Genomic DNA, 22,102 nt, shown 5'->3' on the forward strand with positions numbered 1-22,102 from the left:
TTTCTTTATTCTTTGAAGCAGAATATATTTGAAAGCAACACCTTATTTGATGAAGGTGAAAATGGAAAAAAAAAAATCCCTATGAAAGTTGGCATTAAGAGGGAGCATTCAGGAGGTCTGGTTTGTGATCTCTGAGAAACTGTTTTCCATTAAGTTCAAAGAATCGAGGTAAAGTGCTTGAAGATTGAGTCCGCTGCGAGCCGTCGGCTATTGGAACACTTTCTTTCATCCCGACGGATGAGCTGCTCCGTATCTGCACTCCAGGTTGCGTAGAAGTTGTCTGAAACGTCATGTGTGCTGCTATCGCCTTAGCCATGTCTCTCAGCAGTTTCTTTATAGAAAGCTGAAAGCTTTCATGCCACAAATACAGCCAGGAGGACTATTTGCATTATATTGATTTACTCAAGGAGCTTGTCACTCTATGAATGGTGTATATAAACGTGTCAAGACTAAGCTACAGTGAAAAAGCGTCTGCCAGCTCAGGTCTATTGGCTTCGAGAGACTTACGACCGAGTACGTTGGCCTCACAGTTGCAGCACTGAATGTCAATCTGCACCACACGTTCATCTGTTGCAATGAGTGCACACTGCAGGTAGCAGAGCGCTGATATTTGACATGACACTGCCATCCAGTGGTGCGATGTGTGACGCCAGCTCATCTACGACTGGTCATTTATAATATTTATAACCGAGAACGTCAAGAACCTTTTTAGTAATTAAATACAATCATTCATTGATGGCATTTCTTTAATAAACATTTGCCGGAGGAGGGAGGGGGACAAAATCATTTCAGTACAAAAAGAAAAAGACATTTGTTTTTATTAACGTGATTTGTGTGTTTTGTTCATGATTTTACAACACCTATTGGCAAAAAGGCATGTGGACTTTCAAATGAGAACAGCCTTTCTCCATGAAGTCGGATTCTCTGCAGTCGTCCAAGTGCTATACCAGTCCGTCTGGAACTAACAGTCCTTCCTCAAATAGCTCCCTGTGCCGATACGTACGCCATCAGCCAATCAGCTGAGCCATCATTGCTTCAACATAATAAAGGCGTAATAAAAAGAGGACACTACATTACTGCTCAGATTCCTAATTGTGCAGATAAAGCACACCATCCATTTCATTTCATAGCTAAAATAGTTTCCGCCTACTTCAGTCAGTAGTGCAAAACATTAATACTAGTCTGCCCGGGAGCAGTTACAGAGAGGCTAAGGTAGGAGATTTAAAATGTACCCGGCCTGATAAATGTACACACAGAAAAGGTAGAAGCTTAATTTAAAAGACAGCAGAATAGATTACAAAAACATAGGAAAATGGTATGAGCGAGAAAAGCTCCTCCGGTGTTATTCGGCCGTCCTTCTGCACCGTACTCCACATTCCAGACTGAGAAGGAATACAATGCCTGACACAGATTTAAGTTTTTACAAACCGAGTGTGCATCTCCAGATCCCTCTGGTCTGGCCCGAGAGGCTTCGGGCTCAAAACTGAGTCCTCTAACCTTTTTGTCTATTGTCACAAACTGCCATTTACTATTTCCAGTCTTTCAGAAAGGCAGGCCTCGTCCCCTGATGGTTGAGTTCACATGTGGGACGAAGCCGAGGGGTAGCGGCGGAGCCCCCACTTGGGAAGGGGAGCCCCAGGGTTGTCCTGGTGGGGGAGGAGGTCCACCGTCCTTTCGAGCCAAGGCGTGGTTGTACAGGTGGATAGCACTGGGGTTAGGCTGTCCCTCCACGGGTAACGGGCTGTGATTGTATTTAAACCGGTGGTCCTGGTCCCCAGTGAACACCATGCTGCTGGGTCCGGTGGCTCCAGCACCTGGCGGGAAGGGGTCTGGGTGGGCCGGGGCCAGAACGCCTGCATTAGACGAGGAGCCGGCAGCCGGTCCGTGTCCGCTAAACACTTCCCTCAGAGCGTGAGGCGGCAGGCCCCCACCCAACATGTGACCCATGTAACCGTCCCCAAACCCTGCAGGGGTGAAGGGGGGCGGAGGCGGATGGATGTAGTCTCCGCCGTACCCGGGCCCCTCTGCAGTGGGGAGAGGTGGGTAGTCTGGCTCTGGGGGTCTCCCTCCATCACCTCCACCTGCGGACGCAATCGGTGGAGCGTGGCCAGTCTTGGGTTCAGGTGGAGGCTGCCGGTAGTCCAGGTCAGCGTGTGGAGGTGGCTCTGGAGGCTCAGGTGGTCTCTGGTTTGGAGGCAGGATGGACACGCCACCGACATCAGACACTGAAAGACAGAAATTACAACATTATACGATGCGCTAGAATGTGTTTCTAGTTGTTTTGTCTTTTAACTTTTAAGACTTCTGTGCTGCTGTAATCTGAATTTCTCTGGGTTACCTGGAGAGACCGGGCTGGGCTCTGGAGGCTGTTTAACTTCTGGAGGTGGAGGCTGCCCTCCTGCTGCTGCTCCTGGGTTGGTACTCTCCGCCCCTTCTCCACCATTACTCGGTTCCTGCCTCGGAGCCTGCTGAGCCTGGAGGAGCTGGGCCAGCAGCATCGTCATGGCCGTCTGCGTGGCAGCTGCGGCCTCTCCTTCTGGAATACCCGACGGCGCAGACATGGGGGGTGACGGAGGCTTGGGCATCGGGGGCGTACGGGGCACGCCTGACGGGGCGGCGGGCTGGGGAGGCTTCGCCGGCGCGGGTTGAGGAGGAGGCTCAGCTGGGTCAGAGGGCCCGAGGGCTTTGGAGAGCTGCTGTAATGTTTCCTGATTCACCTTCGTGCTCATGGACTGGACGAACTGGGCCGTGTTGGCCGAACTCTTGGACTGGCCGAGGAAGTTCAGGAGGACCGCTAGCTGCTCCTGGGTCAACTGGGAGCTCGGACCCTTTGGGTCTGTGAGAAGACAGAAGATTCTTAACCTTGGGAACACGCATCTGGGACATAATCTCTGTATTTACGAGCCTTTTCTGGAGCTTTCGACTGTAGCTAAGATTCATTAAAAAGATGTAATCTCAATGGGTTTTAATGCCAATTCAAATGACAAAAATCATTCTGAATGTAAAACTGAAAACAAGTTGGACGAGTCATAGGTGTGAATACTACACAGTTCAACAGTATTGAAGGGGCTACTACTGAAGTAAGCTTGATTCAGTGTGTTGTCTATGGGAAACAAAGCTACAAAGCTTTATTGACCTTTAAAAGTGATCGATACATACTGAGTAAACTCCAGCTGTACTTGTTTTGGATGCATTGCAACATCCTCAAATGATGCGTTATTAGCACAGCACCTTTCATACGAGTACGTGCAAGAGCGGTTTACCGGTGGCTGACAAGCTAATACTAATAAGTAGAAATGCAAACAGCAGTTAAACTGACCCAGCAGTGTGGAAGCAGCCGCATTGGGAGCTTTAACCCCTCCGGGAGCAGGGAAGCCCTGAGGAGTGTTACTGCGGCTGTCGTCGAGGCCCAGCTCTTTGCGGGGCGCCTTGGGGGCCGCCGCTTCCTCTGGCATCTGCTTCTGCCGCCGACGTTTCTTACTCCACAGCTCGTGACAGTCCTGCCACAGCGGAAGACTGGAGGGATAGGAAAACCGTTAACACTGTAAATCCTGGTGATGAACACGTTGCATGCGACATGAAGTAAGGAAGACGTACTCTGGCGGGGGCATCTTGTCTGGGTCCACGTCCTTGAGGAACTCGCTGCCCAGCGCTTGTTCGGCTGTACAGCGTTTGCTGGGGTCCAAGTTTAACATGTGGTCAAACAGGTCCAGGGCAGACGGAGGGATGCTGGACGACAACAGAGGCAGTTGAGTACAATGCACTGCTAGAGGGCCACATCTTCAATTAGACGTCATATACATGGACTTACAAAGCAAACTCCTCTCGTAACCGTCTCCTGTACTGTTTCTTTGGTTTCATGGTGTTGAAGAAGGGAAGTTTTATTACATCCGGCCAGACAGCAGGACAGGGGCTTCCACATATCCGGCTGAAAGACAGAAATGAACTTGTTTTACCAGAACGCAGCGATGTGTGGACCCAATAGGCTCTCTACATATCTCAAAATGACAACACCCACAAAACTGGCCTGACTTGTTGCTTTCATTCACGTTTGAATATGCAAGCGTGTCTCTCCTCCCTCACGAAAGAACAATCAAACATTTTACAGCGTGCATAGCTCACAGCAGAAAGTTTCCCCAGCAGAGGCGGTCGGCCTCCACTACATTAATCACAACCTTCACCTTTCCTCTAACAAGGCCAGTCATAAGAAAACACGTGGCGCCCGCTAAGAAAAACACATCTTGTGGTTGCGTAGCTTTATGGTCGATTGAGGCGATCAGTACTTGAGTACCGCTTTCTCTTCCTGTTTCAGATAGCTGCAGCGCTTAGTCGGAACCGGTCAAGAGCTCACAACTGGATCTGAATTCAAACATTAACATGATTTAGACTAAACTTACCTGATGAGCTCCAACTGTGCAAGCTCCTGGTTTGCTTGAAAAATTGGTTTCTTTGTGAACAGTTCTCCAAGAATGCATCTGTGAGAGACAAAAACAAGATATAAAACAATACCAACGGGGAGATAATCAAGTGACGACAACAAGTAAACGGTTAAGTTCTTACCCGCAGCTCCACACGTCAATAGCCGGCGTGTACCTCTCTTCTCCCAGGAGCAGCTCTGGGGGACGGTACCATAGTGTGATCACTTTATTGGTGTACGGACGACTGACAAAGAGAACAAAAGACAAGTATTGTTAGTATTATCACACACAAGAGGGAAGGCGCAACAGGTGTGGTGTACATCTCAGAACATCGGAGACTCACCTCTCTTCAGAGTTGTACAGCCGAGCGAGACCAAAGTCTGCCAGCTTTATTTGACCTCTGAATAGGAAGGGGAAAAAAAGAATTGATGTAGTCCAGAAAAGAATGTGTGACTGTTCATACTGATTATAGAAATACTGAGGACTCACTTGTTATTGAGCAGAATATTGGAGCACTTGATGTCGCGGTGCAGAAAGTTCTTCTTGTGGCAGTAATCGAGGCCCTCCAGCAACTGTCGCATGAACGACTTGATGTGGCTCTCGTTGAAGTGCACCAGGCCGGACTCCAGCAAACCCATCAGGTCGTGGTCCATGTATTCGAAGACGAGATAGAAAGCGCCTGAGATGAGAGAATAAAGATTTAGTCATCAGAACAAATCCACATCGTGTGGCAGGACCATAGAGCCGTTAAAGAACATAACGTACCTTTATCATTCTTGAAATCGAGAGCGTCCTCCTTGTCCGTGACGATCTCCTTCATGTTTATGATGCTCTTGTGGTTGAGTTGTCGCAAAATCTTAATCTCTCTGATGGCTGTGATTGGGAAGCCCTCCTTTTCGTTGTCCAGCCGAACTTTCTTCAAAGCCACCATTTCAGCTTTGAAACGGAAGAAATGGGAGATCACCAGTATCAGCAACCTCAATATAACAGAGAATGCATCCATATTTACAATGTTGATGTGGAGTAACAGAATGAACACTCACCGGTGTCTTTGTCTTTAGCTTTGTACACCTGACCGTAGGTGCCTTCCCCTGTGATTCCAATAATCTCAAACTTATCCACACAGCGTTTGCCCCAATCTATCTCAGTTTCCTTGATCTCGCCGTATCTCGGGCCACAGATTCTGGAAAATACAAGAAAATAGATATTTTAGTGGGAGTAAAGTGAGCGTACACAGCAAACTGCAGCGTAAGAAAAGATGACACGGCACTAAATGTGTCGTAACATACTTAGGTCTTCGGCGAAGAGTTTGGGACTTCTTGTCGTCGGGTGGGCTGCGCGGGGAAGACGTGCCACCAGGAAGTTCAGGGGGGAGAGGCAAGTCGGAAAGAAGCGGACGGGCCTTTCTCTCTGACTTTTTCTTCCCTGAGAGCAAGCTGATAGCAGGAAAAATACATACAAAGAGAACAGAGTAAGTCTTGACAATCAACTATGAATAAGAATTATAGGTCAACTGGCACAACGACACATGCATACCTTTCTCCTTTATTCATGTGCTCAAGAACCGCGAGGGGCAATGGTAGGGATGTTAGAGCGGAGATGAGTGGACCAGTGGCTCGTTCCTTCTCTTTGCTCTGTCCAGCCGCTGCCACTTTCCTTTTGTCCCGATGCACAGAGTCATCTTTCCCCTTTCCATCTCTGTCCCTGCTGGTCGGGTGCTCGGCGGTCCTCTTGGCCGACCTGTCGGAGGGGGACTGGGGCAGGCTTGATGTGGGAGTTCTGGGACCTTTCTCCGGCTGCGGTGGGGAGGGAGGGCGGCCCTTTCTGGATGTGTGATTGGGCTTCGGGCTGGGTTGATGAGCAGATGAGGAGCCCTTGGTTGGAGTAGATGTGTTGCTGCAGTTCTTCGCCTTGGCCGCTGCTTCTGCAGCTTTAACCCTTTTCTGCTTGCTGAGTTCAGCAGCAAGACTGGTTTTGAAGGTGATCGTGCTCGGCGAGAGGCTAGAGGGGCGACTGCGGGAGCGAGAGTGGCGGTGACGACTACGAGAGCGTGAATGCTTTGAATATGGACTTCTGCTACGTGATCGAGCAGATCGCCTGGAAAGAAAATGACATGGAGACGTTTTTTTAGATCTTGTATAAGATAGAAAATCTAGTGGATATGTAAATATGAAGACATAGCATATAGAGCAAGTTATACAACACCAATGTCACATGCAGGACAGTCCGGTCAAAAGTTTTTGGAAAGTCAAATATTGACAGAAAACACGAAGAATAAATGTCAGACGGGTCAAACTAGCCATATTTCTACATAGGCCTAAAATGTAAGAACTTTGTAAGAACTGACCTGACATCTGGACTTGGGCTCAGGGACTTTCTGTATGGACTCCTGGATCTCCTGCGGTTCCCATAAGGACTTGCACCGAACTCTCCTTGTTCAAACGGACTGTGTCGGCCATAACTTGGGGACCTGCGCCAGTTTGCTGGGCTCGCTGGAGATCGCTTCCTTTTGTTGCTGGAGTAGGAAGCGGGTGACTTGGGCACACCGTACGGCCCGTACCCATCTCCATCCCGGCTGTAATATGCGGAGCTGGGAGAGAGTCTTTTGCTCCCATAAGTTGGACTTCTTCTAGATATTGGCTGGTTATAACCACCAGGGGACTGGTAGCTATATGAATAAGACGTCCCATAGGGACTTTCTGCTTTCAAACCAGGACTTCTCTTGTATGCCCTGGGGTCTTCCCGCTCATCCCTGTAGGATTGTGGAGCATCTCTGTATGCAGATGGTGGCTCTTTATCAGATCTGGTTTTACTCTTCGGCCTTTTTGAATCCCGCTTATCTGCAGTTTGCGAGGACTGGGATGAAGATGTCCTTTTACCATTTCTGTCACTGCTCCTTGTAGTGTCTCTGGGATTCTTAGAGCCACCCAGGCTACCTCCACTCCTGACTTTGGAGGAGTCTCTCTCGCGGCTCTGGCGGTCCTTTTTCCTGCTTGGCAAGTCCTTCTCTGGCTTGCTCCTCTCGGATGGTCCTCGTGTTTGTTCGTCTTTGCCGACGCACACCGCCTCCCGGTCTCTCGGGTGACTTCTGTCTGGGGAAGCCGGTCCATTACAGTCACCATCGCTGAGTCGGTCCACTGACAGCCTGTCAGCAGCGTGGGGGTCAAGTTTGGGAGAGGGGCTGCCAGAAAACCTCTCTGACTGGGAGCTCACGTCATCGTACTCTACCAATGTCCGAAGTTCGGCGTCTTTATCAAAAGTGCCCTTTCGGTTAATGTTGGGGTCTCCCGTTGTACCGGTGCACCACAGATCCTTTCCCTTAGTCTGTCTGCGTTTCTTTTTCCGAGAAGCCGACGACCGCCTCTTCTCCCGATGTCTGTCTCGCTGAGCAGCACCGCTCCCCGGTTTGCTACGCCTGTCCTGTCTGTTAGCATTCCTCTGAGCAGAGGGGCTCCGTCCGCGAGCCTCGCGAAGCACCTCTGAATTAGGCATTTATCTATAAAATAAAACCCTCAAAAGAGCCACGTATGAGAATAATCTATATATTATATTCTCTACTACAACTATGGTCCCTGTGTCGTGGAACAAAACATTAGGCTTAGCAGTGTAACGTCGACAGGCTAACAGCTAATTCACAATTAAAACAGCAAGCTAGCTAGCTAACCGAGCTAAATCAAAAGCTTAACATTAGCATTGCAAAGCTAGTTCGTATCAGATTCAATAAGAGTGAGTTACCCCCGATGGTAGTTATTTCATGACACTTGGTGCCTGTCGATTCCGCCACATAAAATCCACAATATGCCGTTTAGTTATAGAGCCAGTTGATACTGAAATATCTCAGTTTCGCTAGCTAATGCTAGTCGGTTTAGCCGCCAGCTAGCTTCCAATAGCTAACTGTGTCCAAGCTAGACAGTCGCATTCCATTTCATGGTCAAAGCACAAGGCCCAAAGCCCCTCTAAATTTAAAATCCAGTTCTTCTGTAATGTTGCAGCTCATGCAAGCATGTAAATCCATTAACCAGATCGGGTTAAAGTCAAAGTAAAACAACTCCGTGCCCCCTCCACAAACTTCAGCTCGCCTTCCATCACACTCCAGTGTGCAACAAGGAAGTGAATAGCACGCGAGTTGGCTGGATAGCCGCCGCTAGCCAGCTAGCCGGCTAGCACCTTAGCCAGCTAGCTTTCTTTTCTCCTTGCGTGTGGAGTTCAATGCAACTCAGTCAAGATGCAATATAACAATGTTAGTAAAAAAACAAATAAAAAAAAAACACCGCCTGCTTCCACGTATCTCGCCGGGCTGTTGCTCCCTCTCACCACCGCATGGTCCCAAAAGTAGCAGACGTATTTCCGGGATAAAATGGCTCCACTATTCCTTGAATTTATTTCAAAAAGATTCTAACTTTGTTCGCAATGTGGCTAGGGTACACTTCGCCAGGGCCCCAGACAGCTTTCAAACTACAGGCCTTGTGCGTCGGTGTGAACCAATGATACCCGTATGCGTAATCTAGATAAGCGGTTACGTCACCGCCAAGGGAAACCCCTACTTTCAAAACGTATAGCTTTATTAAAAAAAGAAACATTTCCAAATCAAAGCATCAATTTACACAAAAGGTGGAGTATTGTTTTATCTTATTTCCTGACCCACATACGAGATCATGGGGAAAACTTGCTTTACAGACATTTATTTTGGGAAATATTTAATTGTATTCTCTCTTAAAACATCAAATGAGATCAAATACTTGTGCAAATATGAACAAAACATGAGAAAACGAACGAGCATACAATATTATAATCTTAAATGAACATTTAGATTCAATTAGTTAAAGTATTACTGGTATTGCAAAAAGAAAAATACAACAAATATATTACATATATAACAATTTTATACCGACTTCACTTTGATTAAAATATGTTGCCAGTAGTCTGCATCGTGCTCTAAATGCTATTTCTAAGTTCCACTGTTATGAAACATCAAAGGCCCACACCAACTGTTACGCATGTCTGTACTAGCAAATCAATACTCCCCATTGTCCTCCTCCATGACCGTGTGCTGCATATTTGCAAGGACCATATGGTGCGTTCAGTTATGCCAAAGAATCAGTGTGATGGTGTAAACACGGAGATATGGGCTGAGCCAAGCTGTCCGTGATTGCATGTGACGTACATTAAATTACAGTAAAAAGATGTATCGGGCAATTCACAGTAACTAATGGGACAAACATCGTTAAATTCACCTTCACCTGATCGATAGAAAAGGTCGGGTTGTGCAGGTGGTGGCATTCAGCATGTTCACAGAAATACGAGTCCCAGAGGAACCCTCTGCCTGCTCACTGTAATAACTCAAGTCATGAATCTGCACACAAAGAATATCTGAACACATCTGGAAAATGTTATTAGTAATATCCACTTTATTTGCCATTTCCAAGTAACTCACAAACAAAAAATGAATTGAAATGTAAGCTTCACCTCTTACATTTACAAACAGCCTACATTAGTGGTTATGTTCAAAATAAGTAAACATGAAGGAGACATTGAATCGATGACATACATACAACCATCCAATCAATCAAAGACATAGATATATACTCTTTATTTCCGAGGTTTTTTTTATATATAAAAAGGCAAAACAAGATATTCAAATACCCCGTAGGACAGTTTGCTCAAAGCTTTCACACAAATATCTGTTTTAGTCTCGCCAATTGAAAGCATCTCGGCCATATTGACATGGAGACGAAGAAAAGGAATGACGAATGTTTGTTTCTACAAGCGTATGTTATGAGTAAACAAGCACTATGGTGGTAGCTTCTGCGACACACAGCAGTTAATGTAATGGCCGTAAGCGGAGGAAGGTACGCCTCAACACACTGGGATACTTACTCTGTGTGTCAGTTTCTGCGCCCGTCACCTTAACTTTTCAGGTGTGTTGAAATCATGGCATGGTGTACTGGAGGTTAGCCCTTAAAACATATTAAATAAAATTACTTTCTAAACATTCTGATGCCACGAGTCCCCAACATTTAGGGTTCGAGTCACATATCTTTAAAACTCTTAAATCTCTCTCTACTGTGTGCTTTTCAGTTAACACGAAATACCACGGACATTCTTTTTTAAAGTACAACACATACAATGAAATGTATGACAGACAAAGCCTGTAATCAAAGCCAGGAGTTATTTAGTGTTAATGTATTAACTCAGAGAATCAATGAGACAATGTTCAGTGTTTTCAAATATGAAAGCAGCTGTTCTGTGGTCAGATCTCAAAGCTTAAATGCTTCTAGTGCAACGCGCTGACACTGGTTTGAATAGTCTCCCAAGTTGCATGTTCTCTTCCTCTTTGCAAAGACAACAATCATGTTTTTGCATAGACTCCAGTGTCGGGCATCCTAATGGTTGAGGAAATCCTTTGCATGTAAATGGTGAGCCGCACACGCACGCATTTACTCTTTAAACTGGATCAGAGTGAAACGTGGACAGTATAAATAAGTTATTTTAAATAAGTTAAAAGACAAAAAGCGGCTCAGTCATAAAGGGAAACTAAAGAGAGCGGAGGAGCAGACGTTAGTGTGTTTTGGTCAAGTAGAGCATTCTCATTTTGCCAATTGTTTGTTTCCACTGCTTTAATCCTCACTTGCCTGTAAAATGACGACATGAGGAGCACGAGGAAATGAACAGGTATTACATTAAGACGTCGAACAAAAGGTAAACAAAGTAGAATGGCAATGGCCTTTAAACTCTGCACATCACTGGCAGGCTAAGATTACAGGCAACAGGATGGGGATGGGGATGGGTATGGGGGGGGGGGGGGGGATATTCACATTCACAATGGACAGTGAGGCAACAGTGATGCACTGTACATGCATTACTAAATCGCCCGTAACCTTGCATTTCATTCCCAGCACCATTAAAGTTCCTCAACTTTTGCCTTCAGTTGGACAAAGATAGATTTCACACAAACAGTGCAGCGCTTCCTTTTGAAGCTCACTATAGCGAGTTGTCATTCACTTCCAGTAATAAGTGGGCACTTGTTTGTACTAGCTAGCATACTTCTTTGGTGTATGAGAGCAACTTAAGTTTTTTGGACTTCTATCGAGCCTGCATTAATTTTTCACATTGTATGCCTTCAAACTCATCGATCCATTAATTAATTCACACTGAGTTCCTTATTAAGAAATACATTAAAGTTAAAAAAAAAAAAAACAGGACTACACGGTTGGCAATTCAAAAAAAAAAAAGAAATCGGAGCCAGGAAAAGTTAAATTGGCAAAATAAATCTTTACACGACTGTAAGCAATTTATTTAACGTCATGTGTTTAACGACAGCAGGTAAAGGATGTAGTGTTATGGAATCGCCTTTTATCAGGAGCACCAGGGATTCCTTTAGCGCAAAAAAAAAAAAAAAAAAAAAAAAGGCCAAGCGAGGTAAAACTTCTGAAATGAAAAAAGTTCAAGTGTTGCAAAATCCCTCACAGATTTCTGGGTAACGAGCAATGTTTGTGCATTTGAGAGGACTCAACAAAGTGACACGAAGGAGATATAAAAAGGAAACACTAGTGCGCTTATAACTTAAACTAGTCGATATGATAGAGGACAAGAAAAGGAAGAATAAGTGTTCACAACCTTACCACTTAGAATAATTGAGGTGCAAAACAACAAATGGGAATGGCATTAAATGTCGGCTCTTAGTAACGAACTATCAATTCAAATGCTTCATAGATTCACCGGTGCAAACTACATTTCCTTGGTGGCACTTGATGAATTCTGGGTTGACACTACACCGAGTCTCTTCACTTACATTTCCTACCCAACGTCCCCATTTAAACCTCAGCGCTGACACGCTCATTTGTGTCTTTTTCTTTTGAACTGCACAGTCTGAATATATTAAACACGTCAAACTTTACAATGAAAGGTTTGGTAACATTTGGGGGGGGGGGGCATAGCCTCTTGTCAAGCTTAGGCCTAAATCAAACACCATCCAGTTATTACACTCTGATGTGGTCAGAGTACATAAAGTATTTGGAGTGTCAGCACATCAAAAGTTAGAGCAATGAGTGGTGTATGGGGTGCCACCTTACTATTCTCCGACACACGGGTCAGATGTCCTGTTAGCCAGGAACGGAAAGTCATGGTCAGGTACGGGCACAAAATAAATGCAAAAGTCTGAGAAATGTATATGTACATAAGCAGCACCCCTGCTCTCTTCCACCACTATAAAATACAGCATCTCTCTCGGATTCTCTTGGCCAAACTTTTACTTTTCTTCTTGCCGTTCTTCTCTTTGCTGTCCTCCATTTTCCTCGCCCGGATCTCTCTCATCAGGTCAAAGAACACCTGTTGACAACACAAAAAGTACAGGTTCACGTCTCCCCGTTTGCTCCGATATCGGCGACGTAAACGTATGCTAGTCGAACGCACCTTGTCGACGTTGGCGCGGGTTTTAGCGGAAGTCTCCACATAGCACACGCCCCACTGCTCGGCGCGGGCCTTCGCCTCGTCAGCGCTGACCTGCCGTCGGTCGTCCAAATCCGACTTGTTACCAACTAAGAGAAAGGGCACATTCTCGTCCTCCTTCACTCGCAGAATCTGCTCTCTGCAACAACAAAAAGAAATGTCATTCAGCCATGAATAAAAACACTACTGCTTGCTCAAGTGAATGAGATGTTCCAAAATAACAAAAGGTTGTTTCTGCATTTTCGCAGGGGGAGAAGATCACCGTGATCAAATTCGAATGGATGCCAAACATTGTATGCTACTGGACCTGAAGTCAACTGTTGCTGCAAATGATTCCAGTTCTGTGATGGAGAACACACAGAGGAAGCCCTCGCCGCTGCGGAAGTAGTTATCTCGGATGGCGGCGTAGTCCTCCTGTCCAGCTGTGTCAAGGATGTCGATCTGCACCTCCTCTCCGTCCAGCACCACTTTCTTCCTGTAGCTGTCTGCTTTGGTGGGCTCATAGTCTTCAACAAACTACAACGGGGAGAAAAAAAACAACATTTACAACTGCGGTCAATTTGGTCTTTCCTACTTCGACAACATGTGGAGTTTACTTGGCTGTTGCTCACCTCATCATACATGAACTGGAGCGTGAGGGCCGACTTCCCCACCCCTCCACTGCCCACCATTATCACTTTGTGAAGGGCTAGAGAGTTCTGCCCTTTCGGCTTAGCAGCTGCCATGGCTCTGTGTGCTGAGAGTGCGAGAAGGTAGACGGTTCAAGGTGAAGGGAAGGATTGTGAAATCAAGACCTTAAAATCCAGCTGCCGAATGCTAATTCCTGGGGAGAAAAAAAAAGAGAGATGTTTCATCATCATTTACGAGGCTCTAGAATCCATTCCTGCAGTTAGATTGCGGAGTCATCGCTGTGTCTCACAGCAATAAAACAAAACCAGGAGAATCTGCTATGTAACATTAGTGCAGGGGATTGTTCTCTGTCCCTGGTTAAGACTACGGCAAGATGAAATGTGATAATGAGCAGCGGCACTAGATTGATGCTGTATAATCTGTGCTTTTCATTATTGCCCCTCCCTGCAGCTATGTTCCTGCAGAAAGAGTATATGTCCCTTAGTGTAGCTTTGAGTGGACACTGTTCCTTTACTTCTTTATTTTCTTCAGAGAAAAAGTCATAGAAATAGATTTCATTACAGGAAGAAATAATATTTAGGCCACACAATATGCAGAAGATGATATCTGCATGAAGTTTAAAAAAGGTCTGCCAGAAAAGTGCATTGACGGTCAAATATAGATCAGCAAAAATAAGAAGCCGCCTTGTGAATGCAATGTTATTTTACAGCCAACGTTCACTTGCTGGAAGTCAGAAACCACCACCCACTGATGAAATATGGATAAGTAGACTTAACTACTATACATCATGACACACAGTAGGCAAATTCCACTAACCCAAGAGGACCCTGTGAAAGCCATTTAGTAAAGAAATATCATTTTTTTAAAGCTTCTGGGTAACATCTGGCAGCATTTTCCAAAACCTTTTGACATGAAATCTGACATATGCCAAAGCCATTTACTGGACAGTCCAAGAAGAGAATGGGAAAGCCATGAAGTGTGTGTTAATGCTCTTTCCCTATCACAGGTCCACACAGACCTCTCTGGGGATCAGGGGTAGAGATGGGAGTGCAGCCAGCAGGTCATTATACAAATGAACAAAAGGGGTGTATGCACTAAAAGTCTTTATTACGATTTAGTGTCCTTTTACTTTAACCATTTAAATCCACTCACCATGCCAACGTAAGGAAATATATCTCTTATCAAATGGTATGACTGGTGACTCGTACCCAACCATGTTTAGCATTTTAAGTAACCTTAAACAAGTGAGTAACTGTGTATAAGCGGATTATGGAATTGGCTCAATAACGGTAATTACACAGGCACGTCAACGACACAATAAGATCACCTGTACTGTTAGCAGAGCAAGAGACAGTGTCACCTTATTATTACACCAACAGACGACTGAAATCACGAGTAACAACACGCAATACTCTTATAATCATGTCAACTTATTAGCTAGTTAGCTGGGGGCATGTCAAACTGCAGGTAGCGATGTGGCTAACAAGCTAACTAACCAACCCCAAAGCTGGTTAACGACAGCTGGTCGTTAATTAACATGTGAGGGCGATTAACGTGAAGGCTAGCAGATAACAGATGACGCATTTTAAAAAAACACACACATCCTTAAAATCGGTTATCCAGCAACAGATGTTCGGTCGATCCTCGCGAGCCACAGCTAAAAAAAAAAAGGCTAGCAAGCGATAACGAGCAGCTAATCACAACTAAATGATGCAACGTACAAATAAAAAAAGACGCGCAAACGTGACGTTACATAAGCAAAATGAATGTGAATATTATCACCTACCGGTATATTAGACGATTGTTCACCTTGGTACGTCGGTTGAATTATGGTGGCAATATGAGGAGACTGAGCTAGCTGCTTGTTAGCTCATGGCTAGCTCCCTATAGCTAACTCCAGAGACTTAGCAGCGGACTGACTGCACGTCCTGTGGGCTTGGCTCCGTCTGACAACGCCCGCCTGCATGAGCGAGAACCAGAAAACACCCTGCTTGAATGTAACATCAATTTCTCACTAATACAAACATCGCCCAACAGTTTTTAAGTAATGCTGCAATTCCTAAATCAGTTTGCATCGTGGTTGCACATTAAACACCGATTCAGGGCAGTGGATTGAACATGCAAGACAATTGATTAATTGGATAATCCGCATAACTGTTGGCACGTTTGTTGAGGTGGAGACTATTGTCAAATCAGCAAGAGTGACTTTCAGGAGCAAGGTAATGTTGGTTTAAACAAATAACAAACGTTGTATCATTCAAAATCCAACTGTAGGCTACTTATGAAATGGAAGAAAAGGTTATTACAAATGTAAGGGTGTGGATGTTGTAGTTTTAACGACTGTTGTTTTTCTCCTTTTTGTATGCTTTAGTCATGGAGTCCAGAATCTCCAAGCTGCACTTGAAATTTGCAGAGAAAACCTGGAATGAAACCTTTCAGCTTGTTCGAAGATGCATGGTAAAACCACATAGACACTTCCTCTGTTTCCATCAGCATGTTAGTTTCAAATCCCCCTTTTTTAAATGCCACAGTGCAATTCATGGACATCACATACAATCCCTATTTGAAGGTATGTCCTTACATTAGTTCTATGCAGTGAAAGGTGACGGTTGCTTAAATAAAAGATATTAGACTTGTGATGGCTTCTCTTAATATGATGCTGTGCAGCAAATCGGGAACTGGTGTGGTGATGCACTGGGAATGAGATCATCTAACCCGCAACACACAACGTCTTTGTTGTTGGGTCAGTTTGTGCATTGACGGTAACTTGGATTCACTTCAACCACATGGAATATAGTATGAGTAGAGAGCCTTTTTTGAAACGAAACAAAGTTGTTTTTTGTAAGTTGCCTTCTGGCCATGGCTTTGTTTCTGATACGTCATGTTTTGGCAAGACAATCACCATTTGTTCTTTGGAAGATGCTCCACTAGATGTACATGATCAGGCTACAGGATTAGGGCCCAACACGCAAAGGCTGCAAAGTGTCATGTGTATTTAGCACTGCGATAATAGCGTGTATGCTTGAGGCTGTGAGAGGGTGTGTTCGTTTTCTTTAGATGTGTCATGGGTGGAGCGGCAGGATAGATAGTACATTTGGATTAATGCAAAGTGGAGCTTGGCAGAGGTCAGTCTCTGGAGTCTCGTAAAGATACGTGATTAGTTGGTGGTCTGAAGTGATGTGTGGTCCGAGGGGGATAAGGCAGCTGGGGCTAGTCATGCAGTTTCCTGCCAGCAGTGATGCTGAATAGGACTTTTATAGGACCAGGCATCTCAAAAATACAAAGCACTGGCAATGCAGAATGTATTTTCGCATTTCTGCAGCCTCCCTGGTTTTCCAAAACACATGGATCCCAAAGTGCACACAATCAAAGGGTGTCGTGGGATGAGCTGGCGGGACCGAAGACTGTCTACACAAGGAGGACTTTGCCTCACAACCGGTCCATTGTCTTTTTGTTTCGTCCCTTTGTCTCCCGATAGGACAAACCCAAAGATCAATCCAAACCCTGTGAGCCACTGGTTAGATCACTGGAGCGGCTCCAGGAAGTGTTTAATGGTAAACGCGCAGCATACCAATGGTTCAGTATGTATTTTAGTGCATGTATGTCGCTTAACGTGTGAGGAAGTTGTCCTCTGTTTGTTTCAGTGTCCTCCATGAATACCATGAGGTCCCGTCTGGAGGCGATTGCCAAACAACAAAGGTAGAGAGTTGACTTTAAACTTGTGATATTTGACTTCAAAAGCCCTTCAAGATCTTCATCACTTTAGAGCTTCTCTTCACTTGTAATATAATGAGGTGACACAGATCTCCTCCCACATCCCCTCTCTGTCCTCCCTAGAATGGGCTTTCACATTACTGAGGCCACATGCTACCTGACAGCAGATCTGTTCTACCTGGAGGTGGTGTTGCTGCCGGGTGGCGGGGTGGAGGAGGTGAAGGTGGCCCCTCATGGAGGATCCCCTGTTGTAAGTGGACTACGTTGCCATTCGCACTGCTCTGCTTTTACACTCTGCGTGATGATAAAATGAAATTGTCTTGCAGCCCAGCGAGTCCTTTCTCCAGCTGCTGAGGTAAGCGTTTGAGCGATGATCAATTTCAAATGTTGTCGTTTTTTTGCTTGCCAGATGAAGAGGGCCGTGCTATTTAAATGATTACTTAAAGATAAATTGTTTTGCATGCTGATGCTACTGTTTTGTTTTTATGGTGCAGGGCAAAACATTTTGCTGAGTTCTCCATGAAGTTGGCGCGCCTGTTCGCCCAGTACAACATCCCCGGAGACAAGTATAGCTGCTCTCAAAGTGTATGATTTCACCTTTAAAACAACTGTGGGCCTCATGCACTCATTTCACTATTTGTGTTTTTTTTTAATGTTTCAGTGAAATCAAATTGAAATTGTTTTCATCGATGCAATTTCTCGGGAAGGACTTAGAGAAAATATCACAACTGCCAAGGTAAGCGACATAAAAACAGAAATGCCCCAAAAACACAACTAAAGAGCTGCGACGAATAGGCTTTTAATTTACTGGTTGATTGATTTTTTGATATCAGACTCCAATAAATCTAAACTAAATTAAAGATATAAGCTTTTGACTATGGGTGAAATGGTAATTTTAGGACATCACTTTGAGCTTTGTTTGCTACTTTTTGACATTTCATAAATGACTGATTGAGAAAATAATCTTCAGATTAATAATGAAAATAATTATTTGTTGCAACCGTATCAGCCTATCAGCGCAGCCATAATTTGTTTTCAGTGTGCTAAAGGACTCAGACATGATCAACAATGGCAGAATTGGGTGTCTGATCGCTGGAAAAGAAGGTACATAACAAGAAGAAACAAAAACATGAATTATGCATGAATCTTTTCTTCAGTTAATATTTAATTCATCCCTTTAGATACCCCCCTGACGATCCAGTTCCATACCACTCCGACTGCTGGAATGAAGACCTCAGATATACGTAAGATGTCTAAACAAATGTATTTTATAAACCTGTTAACGTTTGAATGCATGAGGCTTTAAAGGGCCTTAACATTTCTACCTTTTCCTTTTTAAAAGCTTTTCCTTTTGAAGAAGCGACCCCTACAGAGGCGCTCGTCCACACCGCCCAGGTGACCGTAGGTGTCAGCGATGTGACTCACGAGCTTCAGATGGCATCTGTGCTCCCCCAGCCGCCACAGCTGGATCCCCAGGGGTGACATGTTGCTGTTTAATCTCTTACGCAACAGGAGACTTTAATCTTTTCTTTTTGCATCCCGCAGTGATTGTGAATGTCATTCATGGTGGTGAAATTGTGTCGTGTGGTAGTCATCCTGTGTTCCTGCCGTCGACTGAGGCGCCGTATGAGACGCTGCCTGCCTGCTTCCTCCTCAAACTGCAGCCAGCAGTACCAATGATGTCGTCTTTTGTAAACAAGCTCAGCCAAATTACAGGTCAGTTTAAATATTACACTTTGTAAAATTCTTTTAAATCACTTCTCAAAGCTCTTTTTTTGCCACGTCTTACTTGTTTTCTTTGCCTGCTTTCATTTGCCAGAAGTCTTGAAATGTTCTAATCTCCGTTCATCCATGTAAAGCTCTTTGTAACTTTTGTTTTTAAAAACACTTCATATTTTAAGTTTATTATTATTATTTGAACAAATGGCCCGCAAGCATCATCCCCTCTCATGCTCAGTCGTTCCCCCCTCTGTGGTATTTCCTAGCTGTGGCCATACCAGATGTTGACCTGCAGTGGGCACCCTTACCCAAGCTTCTGACGAGACGTTCACCGAGTTCAAACAGCCCCGGGGAGATACCAGATGAGTGGGATAGTATTTTTACAGTGGTATGTATGTATGATAAGAAAGGTAGCTGCGCTCACTTCAAGCTAAATAATTCAAGCTTTAGGCGTACTGTATGACCTGAAAGGAATCAATAGTTTTTCCGTGCAGCCTCTTCCTGGTGGTGTGACGCACCGTTACGTCCTCTCCGGAGCTGCATGGGAGGTGCCTTCCCAGAGAGCGGCTGTGGTGGACAGTATTCCCTTCACCCACCCGGCCCACGTCCCGACCCTACTGGAGCTGCTCCGACACCAGTGTGCCATCAACACGCTGCTGAGGAGCTGTATCACTCCTCAGTGTGACGGAGCAGGTATAGGAGACGTGTTTTAAAATCATGAAATCGGTACGAATGGACAAGGCCATCCGTGCAAAGTTGGCAGGAAAACGTGATGTGATGGATTCTGCCACCAGGTTTGGTTTGTGACCTGCACTTCGAAGTCCTTCCGGAGTCTGAGACCAGCTTTTCTGTGACCTTCCACCGACCTGACACGGACTCGCTCGCTGTTTGTGAGCTTTTCAGAATCTCTTATTTAGCTGATTGGTTTGGGATTTTTATCCTTTTGTCCCGTAGTGTTTTATAATTTCAAGATAACTGCAAATAATGACATAGAAAACTGACTTTTGTGACTTATTGGTGCTTTCTTCTTCTCTTTTTTCTTTCTCGCCACAGTGCTGGTGAACGTATGTGATTCTAATCAGATCACCTGCACTTTGTTTGGATCAGGATTAGGGGATCCCTCTTTAGAGGAATACCTTTCCACTGTCATGAAGAGGTATGGCTTCACAACTTATATTTAGTCCTTTTTATTCATAGTCAAAGAGGATGATTGCTCCAGGCCTTCATCATGGGGACAGTCTGATTGAGATTGTTATGATTTGCAGCAGTATACCATTGACTGACTTAAACATAAGTTCAGTAGTTTGAAACCGTACCAGTCTTTGCATTCTGGCCCCAGCCTGATCTCTTCTCACACTGTCTCAGGTTCATGTCCGTTCCCGTGACCCTGAAGACGTTGTACAGGAAGATGGAGGAGACCGCCTCCGCTCCACTCTCTCCCAGCCGGCCGGCCACCACAGAGGCCGAAAGTGACCACTCGGCTCCCTCGCGCGCCACCGTGACCGACACCAACGGCGCCTCGACCGCGTTCTCCCAGAGTGCAGCCGTGCCAGAGGACGGCGTCGGTGCCTCTGCTTCGGCCTGCTGTGCCGCGCCTGAAGACAACCATGAGCTCCCTCCTGAAATAAACACAAGTCCTGCTGTCAACCCTTACTTGGTCACTCTAGTGGATGTTTTCACACTGGATGACCAATAGCGGCCAACTGTCAGAGCCGATCTGAAACTGTATGCGTGTTCACATGCGATGGCATAATTTAAACCTCTTTTAAAATTAGTTTTTTTTTTTTTAATTGAACAAATGTTTTGGTAAAGAAAACGTTCCTTCATGCATAACATCATGAAACACGTGTAACTTGTATTTGGTCATTTTCTGTCGGCTGGAGATGTTATGCTGGAGCAGTTTTGTTAATTCAGATCACGTCCATCTCCTGCAGAAAGCTGAAGCGGTTCTTATGATGCATTCCAGTGTGGCAGAGATTGCTGCCTGTAAAGGTTTTGAGGTTTTTGGCGTTTGACCTCTCAGACAGCCAAGAGAAGTTGATTGGTGCCATGAGAGCCAATCAAACATTGTTAAAGTGCATTCTTGACGTCTCGTAAGAGTAAAGAGATCAACATGTTGAAATAAGAAGTGGCTCCGCTGGATGCATAAATAATATCGAGGGTAGGGGTTGATTGTGATCAGGATGGAAATATTTCACACCACACTGTGTTGTTTTCCCCTCTTTTATATACAATAAAGAAATGTCAGTCGTCGAAGTGTCGGAGTAAACTACCTTTGTGGGAATGAAACTCAGTTGGAAATATCTTACTTTGGCTGGGTGCCAGCCAGTACAGCTACCAGTATAGAAATACCCTATACCATCATATTTTACCATGTAATGCAGAGAAGCAAAACATGCTCCATAAAGATCCATCATGCAGAAATAGAGTTTGTCCTGGACATTAGAGAGCTAGCTTCAAACTTGAACTATGACCTCTTTATCTTCATTTTCTACGTGTTTTCTCTCTGTGTGGAGTTTATGCCATACTCCATTCAAAACATCTTCAAAGTTTGGGGATTTGTTCTGATATGGAGCTGGAAGTGATGTTTGACAAAACACGTGGCATGTTTATTACATAGGGTGACATATGGTGGTCATATTTTAAACACTTGACTTGTGTGTCTAACTGTACATTAACATTCGGATGTACTTCTAGACACTTCTCTTCACTTTTTTCAGGCATTTTACATTGTACCCATGACATTTTATGAAAACAGATAAAACCAGAGGAGCTACACTAATCTGTGTAATTAGAGAATACAACCTAATATAACCATAAATATCCTCGCTAGAGCTGTCGGCCGTGTGCATTTAGAAAGGAATTTCAGCGTGTATCCAGAATAAGTCACCTGTCGACTGCAGACAACTGGTTTTGTCCTGCAGCTTTACTTCTAGATATCCGATGACCTGCACGACTGCTATTCATAGACACATTCCCACATGTGTGGTTGAACCATTCTCTTCCGTCAGCAGGCCTATATCCTCAGAATATTTCGAGATTATGTGTCCTCTACTCTGATTGCCTGAATCTCTTAAAGTCACACCTGTGATGACATAATGCTTAAATATGAATTATGTACATAAGGGGAAATAACCTGCTTCCAGCTATAAACTGTGATTGTGTTATTCCAG

The 22,102-nt window shown here is 44.8% G+C and overlaps 3 protein-coding genes across 3 annotated transcripts; 1 reads left to right on the top strand and 2 right to left on the bottom strand.

The window, feature by feature from the left end:
* Window positions 1-728: 728 nt before the first annotated feature.
* cdk13 (cyclin dependent kinase 13) lies at window positions 729-8,906 on the bottom strand. The gene is made up of 14 exons (XM_076080146.1): window positions 6,766-8,906; window positions 5,955-6,515; window positions 5,708-5,854; window positions 5,462-5,601; window positions 5,184-5,354; window positions 4,908-5,097; window positions 4,762-4,818; window positions 4,561-4,662; window positions 4,398-4,475; window positions 3,812-3,928; window positions 3,598-3,729; window positions 3,320-3,516; window positions 2,339-2,836; window positions 729-2,225 (listed from the first exon to the last, which is right to left on the bottom strand). The coding sequence occupies exons 1-14, from the start codon at window positions 7,908-7,910 to the stop codon at window positions 1,543-1,545; spliced, it is 4,218 nt and encodes a 1,405-aa protein (XP_075936261.1). The 5' UTR covers window positions 7,911-8,906; the 3' UTR covers window positions 729-1,542.
* A 900-nt stretch (window positions 8,907-9,806) lies between these two features.
* On the bottom strand, window positions 9,807-15,440 carry ralaa (v-ral simian leukemia viral oncogene homolog Aa (ras related)). Its single transcript, XM_076080147.1, has 5 exons — window positions 15,283-15,440; window positions 13,478-13,689; window positions 13,174-13,382; window positions 12,831-13,005; window positions 9,807-12,746 (listed from the first exon to the last, which is right to left on the bottom strand). Exons 2-5 carry the CDS (start codon window positions 13,589-13,591, stop codon window positions 12,624-12,626), a joined length of 621 nt encoding a protein of 206 aa, XP_075936262.1. The 5' UTR covers window positions 13,592-13,689; window positions 15,283-15,440; the 3' UTR covers window positions 9,807-12,623.
* Window positions 14,391-20,650, top strand: med1l (mediator complex subunit 1-like). The gene is given in 18 exon segments (XM_076080873.1): window positions 14,391-14,556; window positions 15,868-15,953; window positions 16,975-17,050; window positions 17,141-17,195; window positions 17,334-17,460; window positions 17,537-17,565; window positions 17,705-17,776; window positions 17,872-17,946; window positions 18,250-18,314; window positions 18,392-18,454; window positions 18,553-18,688; window positions 18,802-18,926; window positions 19,196-19,317; window positions 19,424-19,610; window positions 19,724-19,819; window positions 19,983-20,085; window positions 20,295-20,597; window positions 20,599-20,650. Coding segments are annotated over 18 exon segments (1,791 nt in total). The 5' UTR covers window positions 14,391-14,537.
* The last annotated feature ends 1,452 nt before the right edge of the window (window positions 20,651-22,102 follow it).

The sequence above is a fragment of the Anarhichas minor genome, unplaced genomic scaffold (genome assembly GCF_050575085.1).
Source record: "Anarhichas minor isolate MPS153535 unplaced genomic scaffold, ASM5057508v1 ptg000074l, whole genome shotgun sequence".
Lineage (NCBI taxonomy): Eukaryota > Metazoa > Chordata > Actinopteri > Perciformes > Anarhichadidae > Anarhichas > Anarhichas minor.

What these genes read in the sequence shown, in the direction of transcription:
- cdk13 (XM_076080146.1), bottom strand. Translation starts at nt 7,910, where the DNA reads ATGCCTAATTCAGAGGTGCTTCGCGAGGCTCGCGGACGGAGCCCCTCT. An exon ending in TTACGAGAGGAGTTTGCTTT is followed by an intron (nt 3,730 to 3,811) that starts GTAAGTCCATGT and finishes GTTGTCGTCCAG; the next exon opens with CATCCCTCCGTCTGCCCTGG. An exon ending in GCCCAGCCCGGTCTCTCCAG is followed by an intron (nt 2,226 to 2,338) that starts GTAACCCAGAGA and finishes TCTGTCTTTCAG; the next exon opens with TGTCTGATGTCGGTGGCGTG.
- ralaa (XM_076080147.1), bottom strand. Translation starts at nt 13,591, where the DNA reads ATGGCAGCTGCTAAGCCGAAAGGGCAGAACTCTCTAGCCCTTCACAAA. An exon ending in TCCAGTTCATGTATGATGAG is followed by an intron (nt 13,383 to 13,477) that starts GTGAGCAACAGC and finishes TCCCCGTTGTAG; the next exon opens with TTTGTTGAAGACTATGAGCC. An exon ending in CCCGCGCCAACGTCGACAAG is followed by an intron (nt 12,747 to 12,830) that starts GTGCGTTCGACT and finishes TGTTGTCAACAG; the next exon opens with GTGTTCTTTGACCTGATGAG.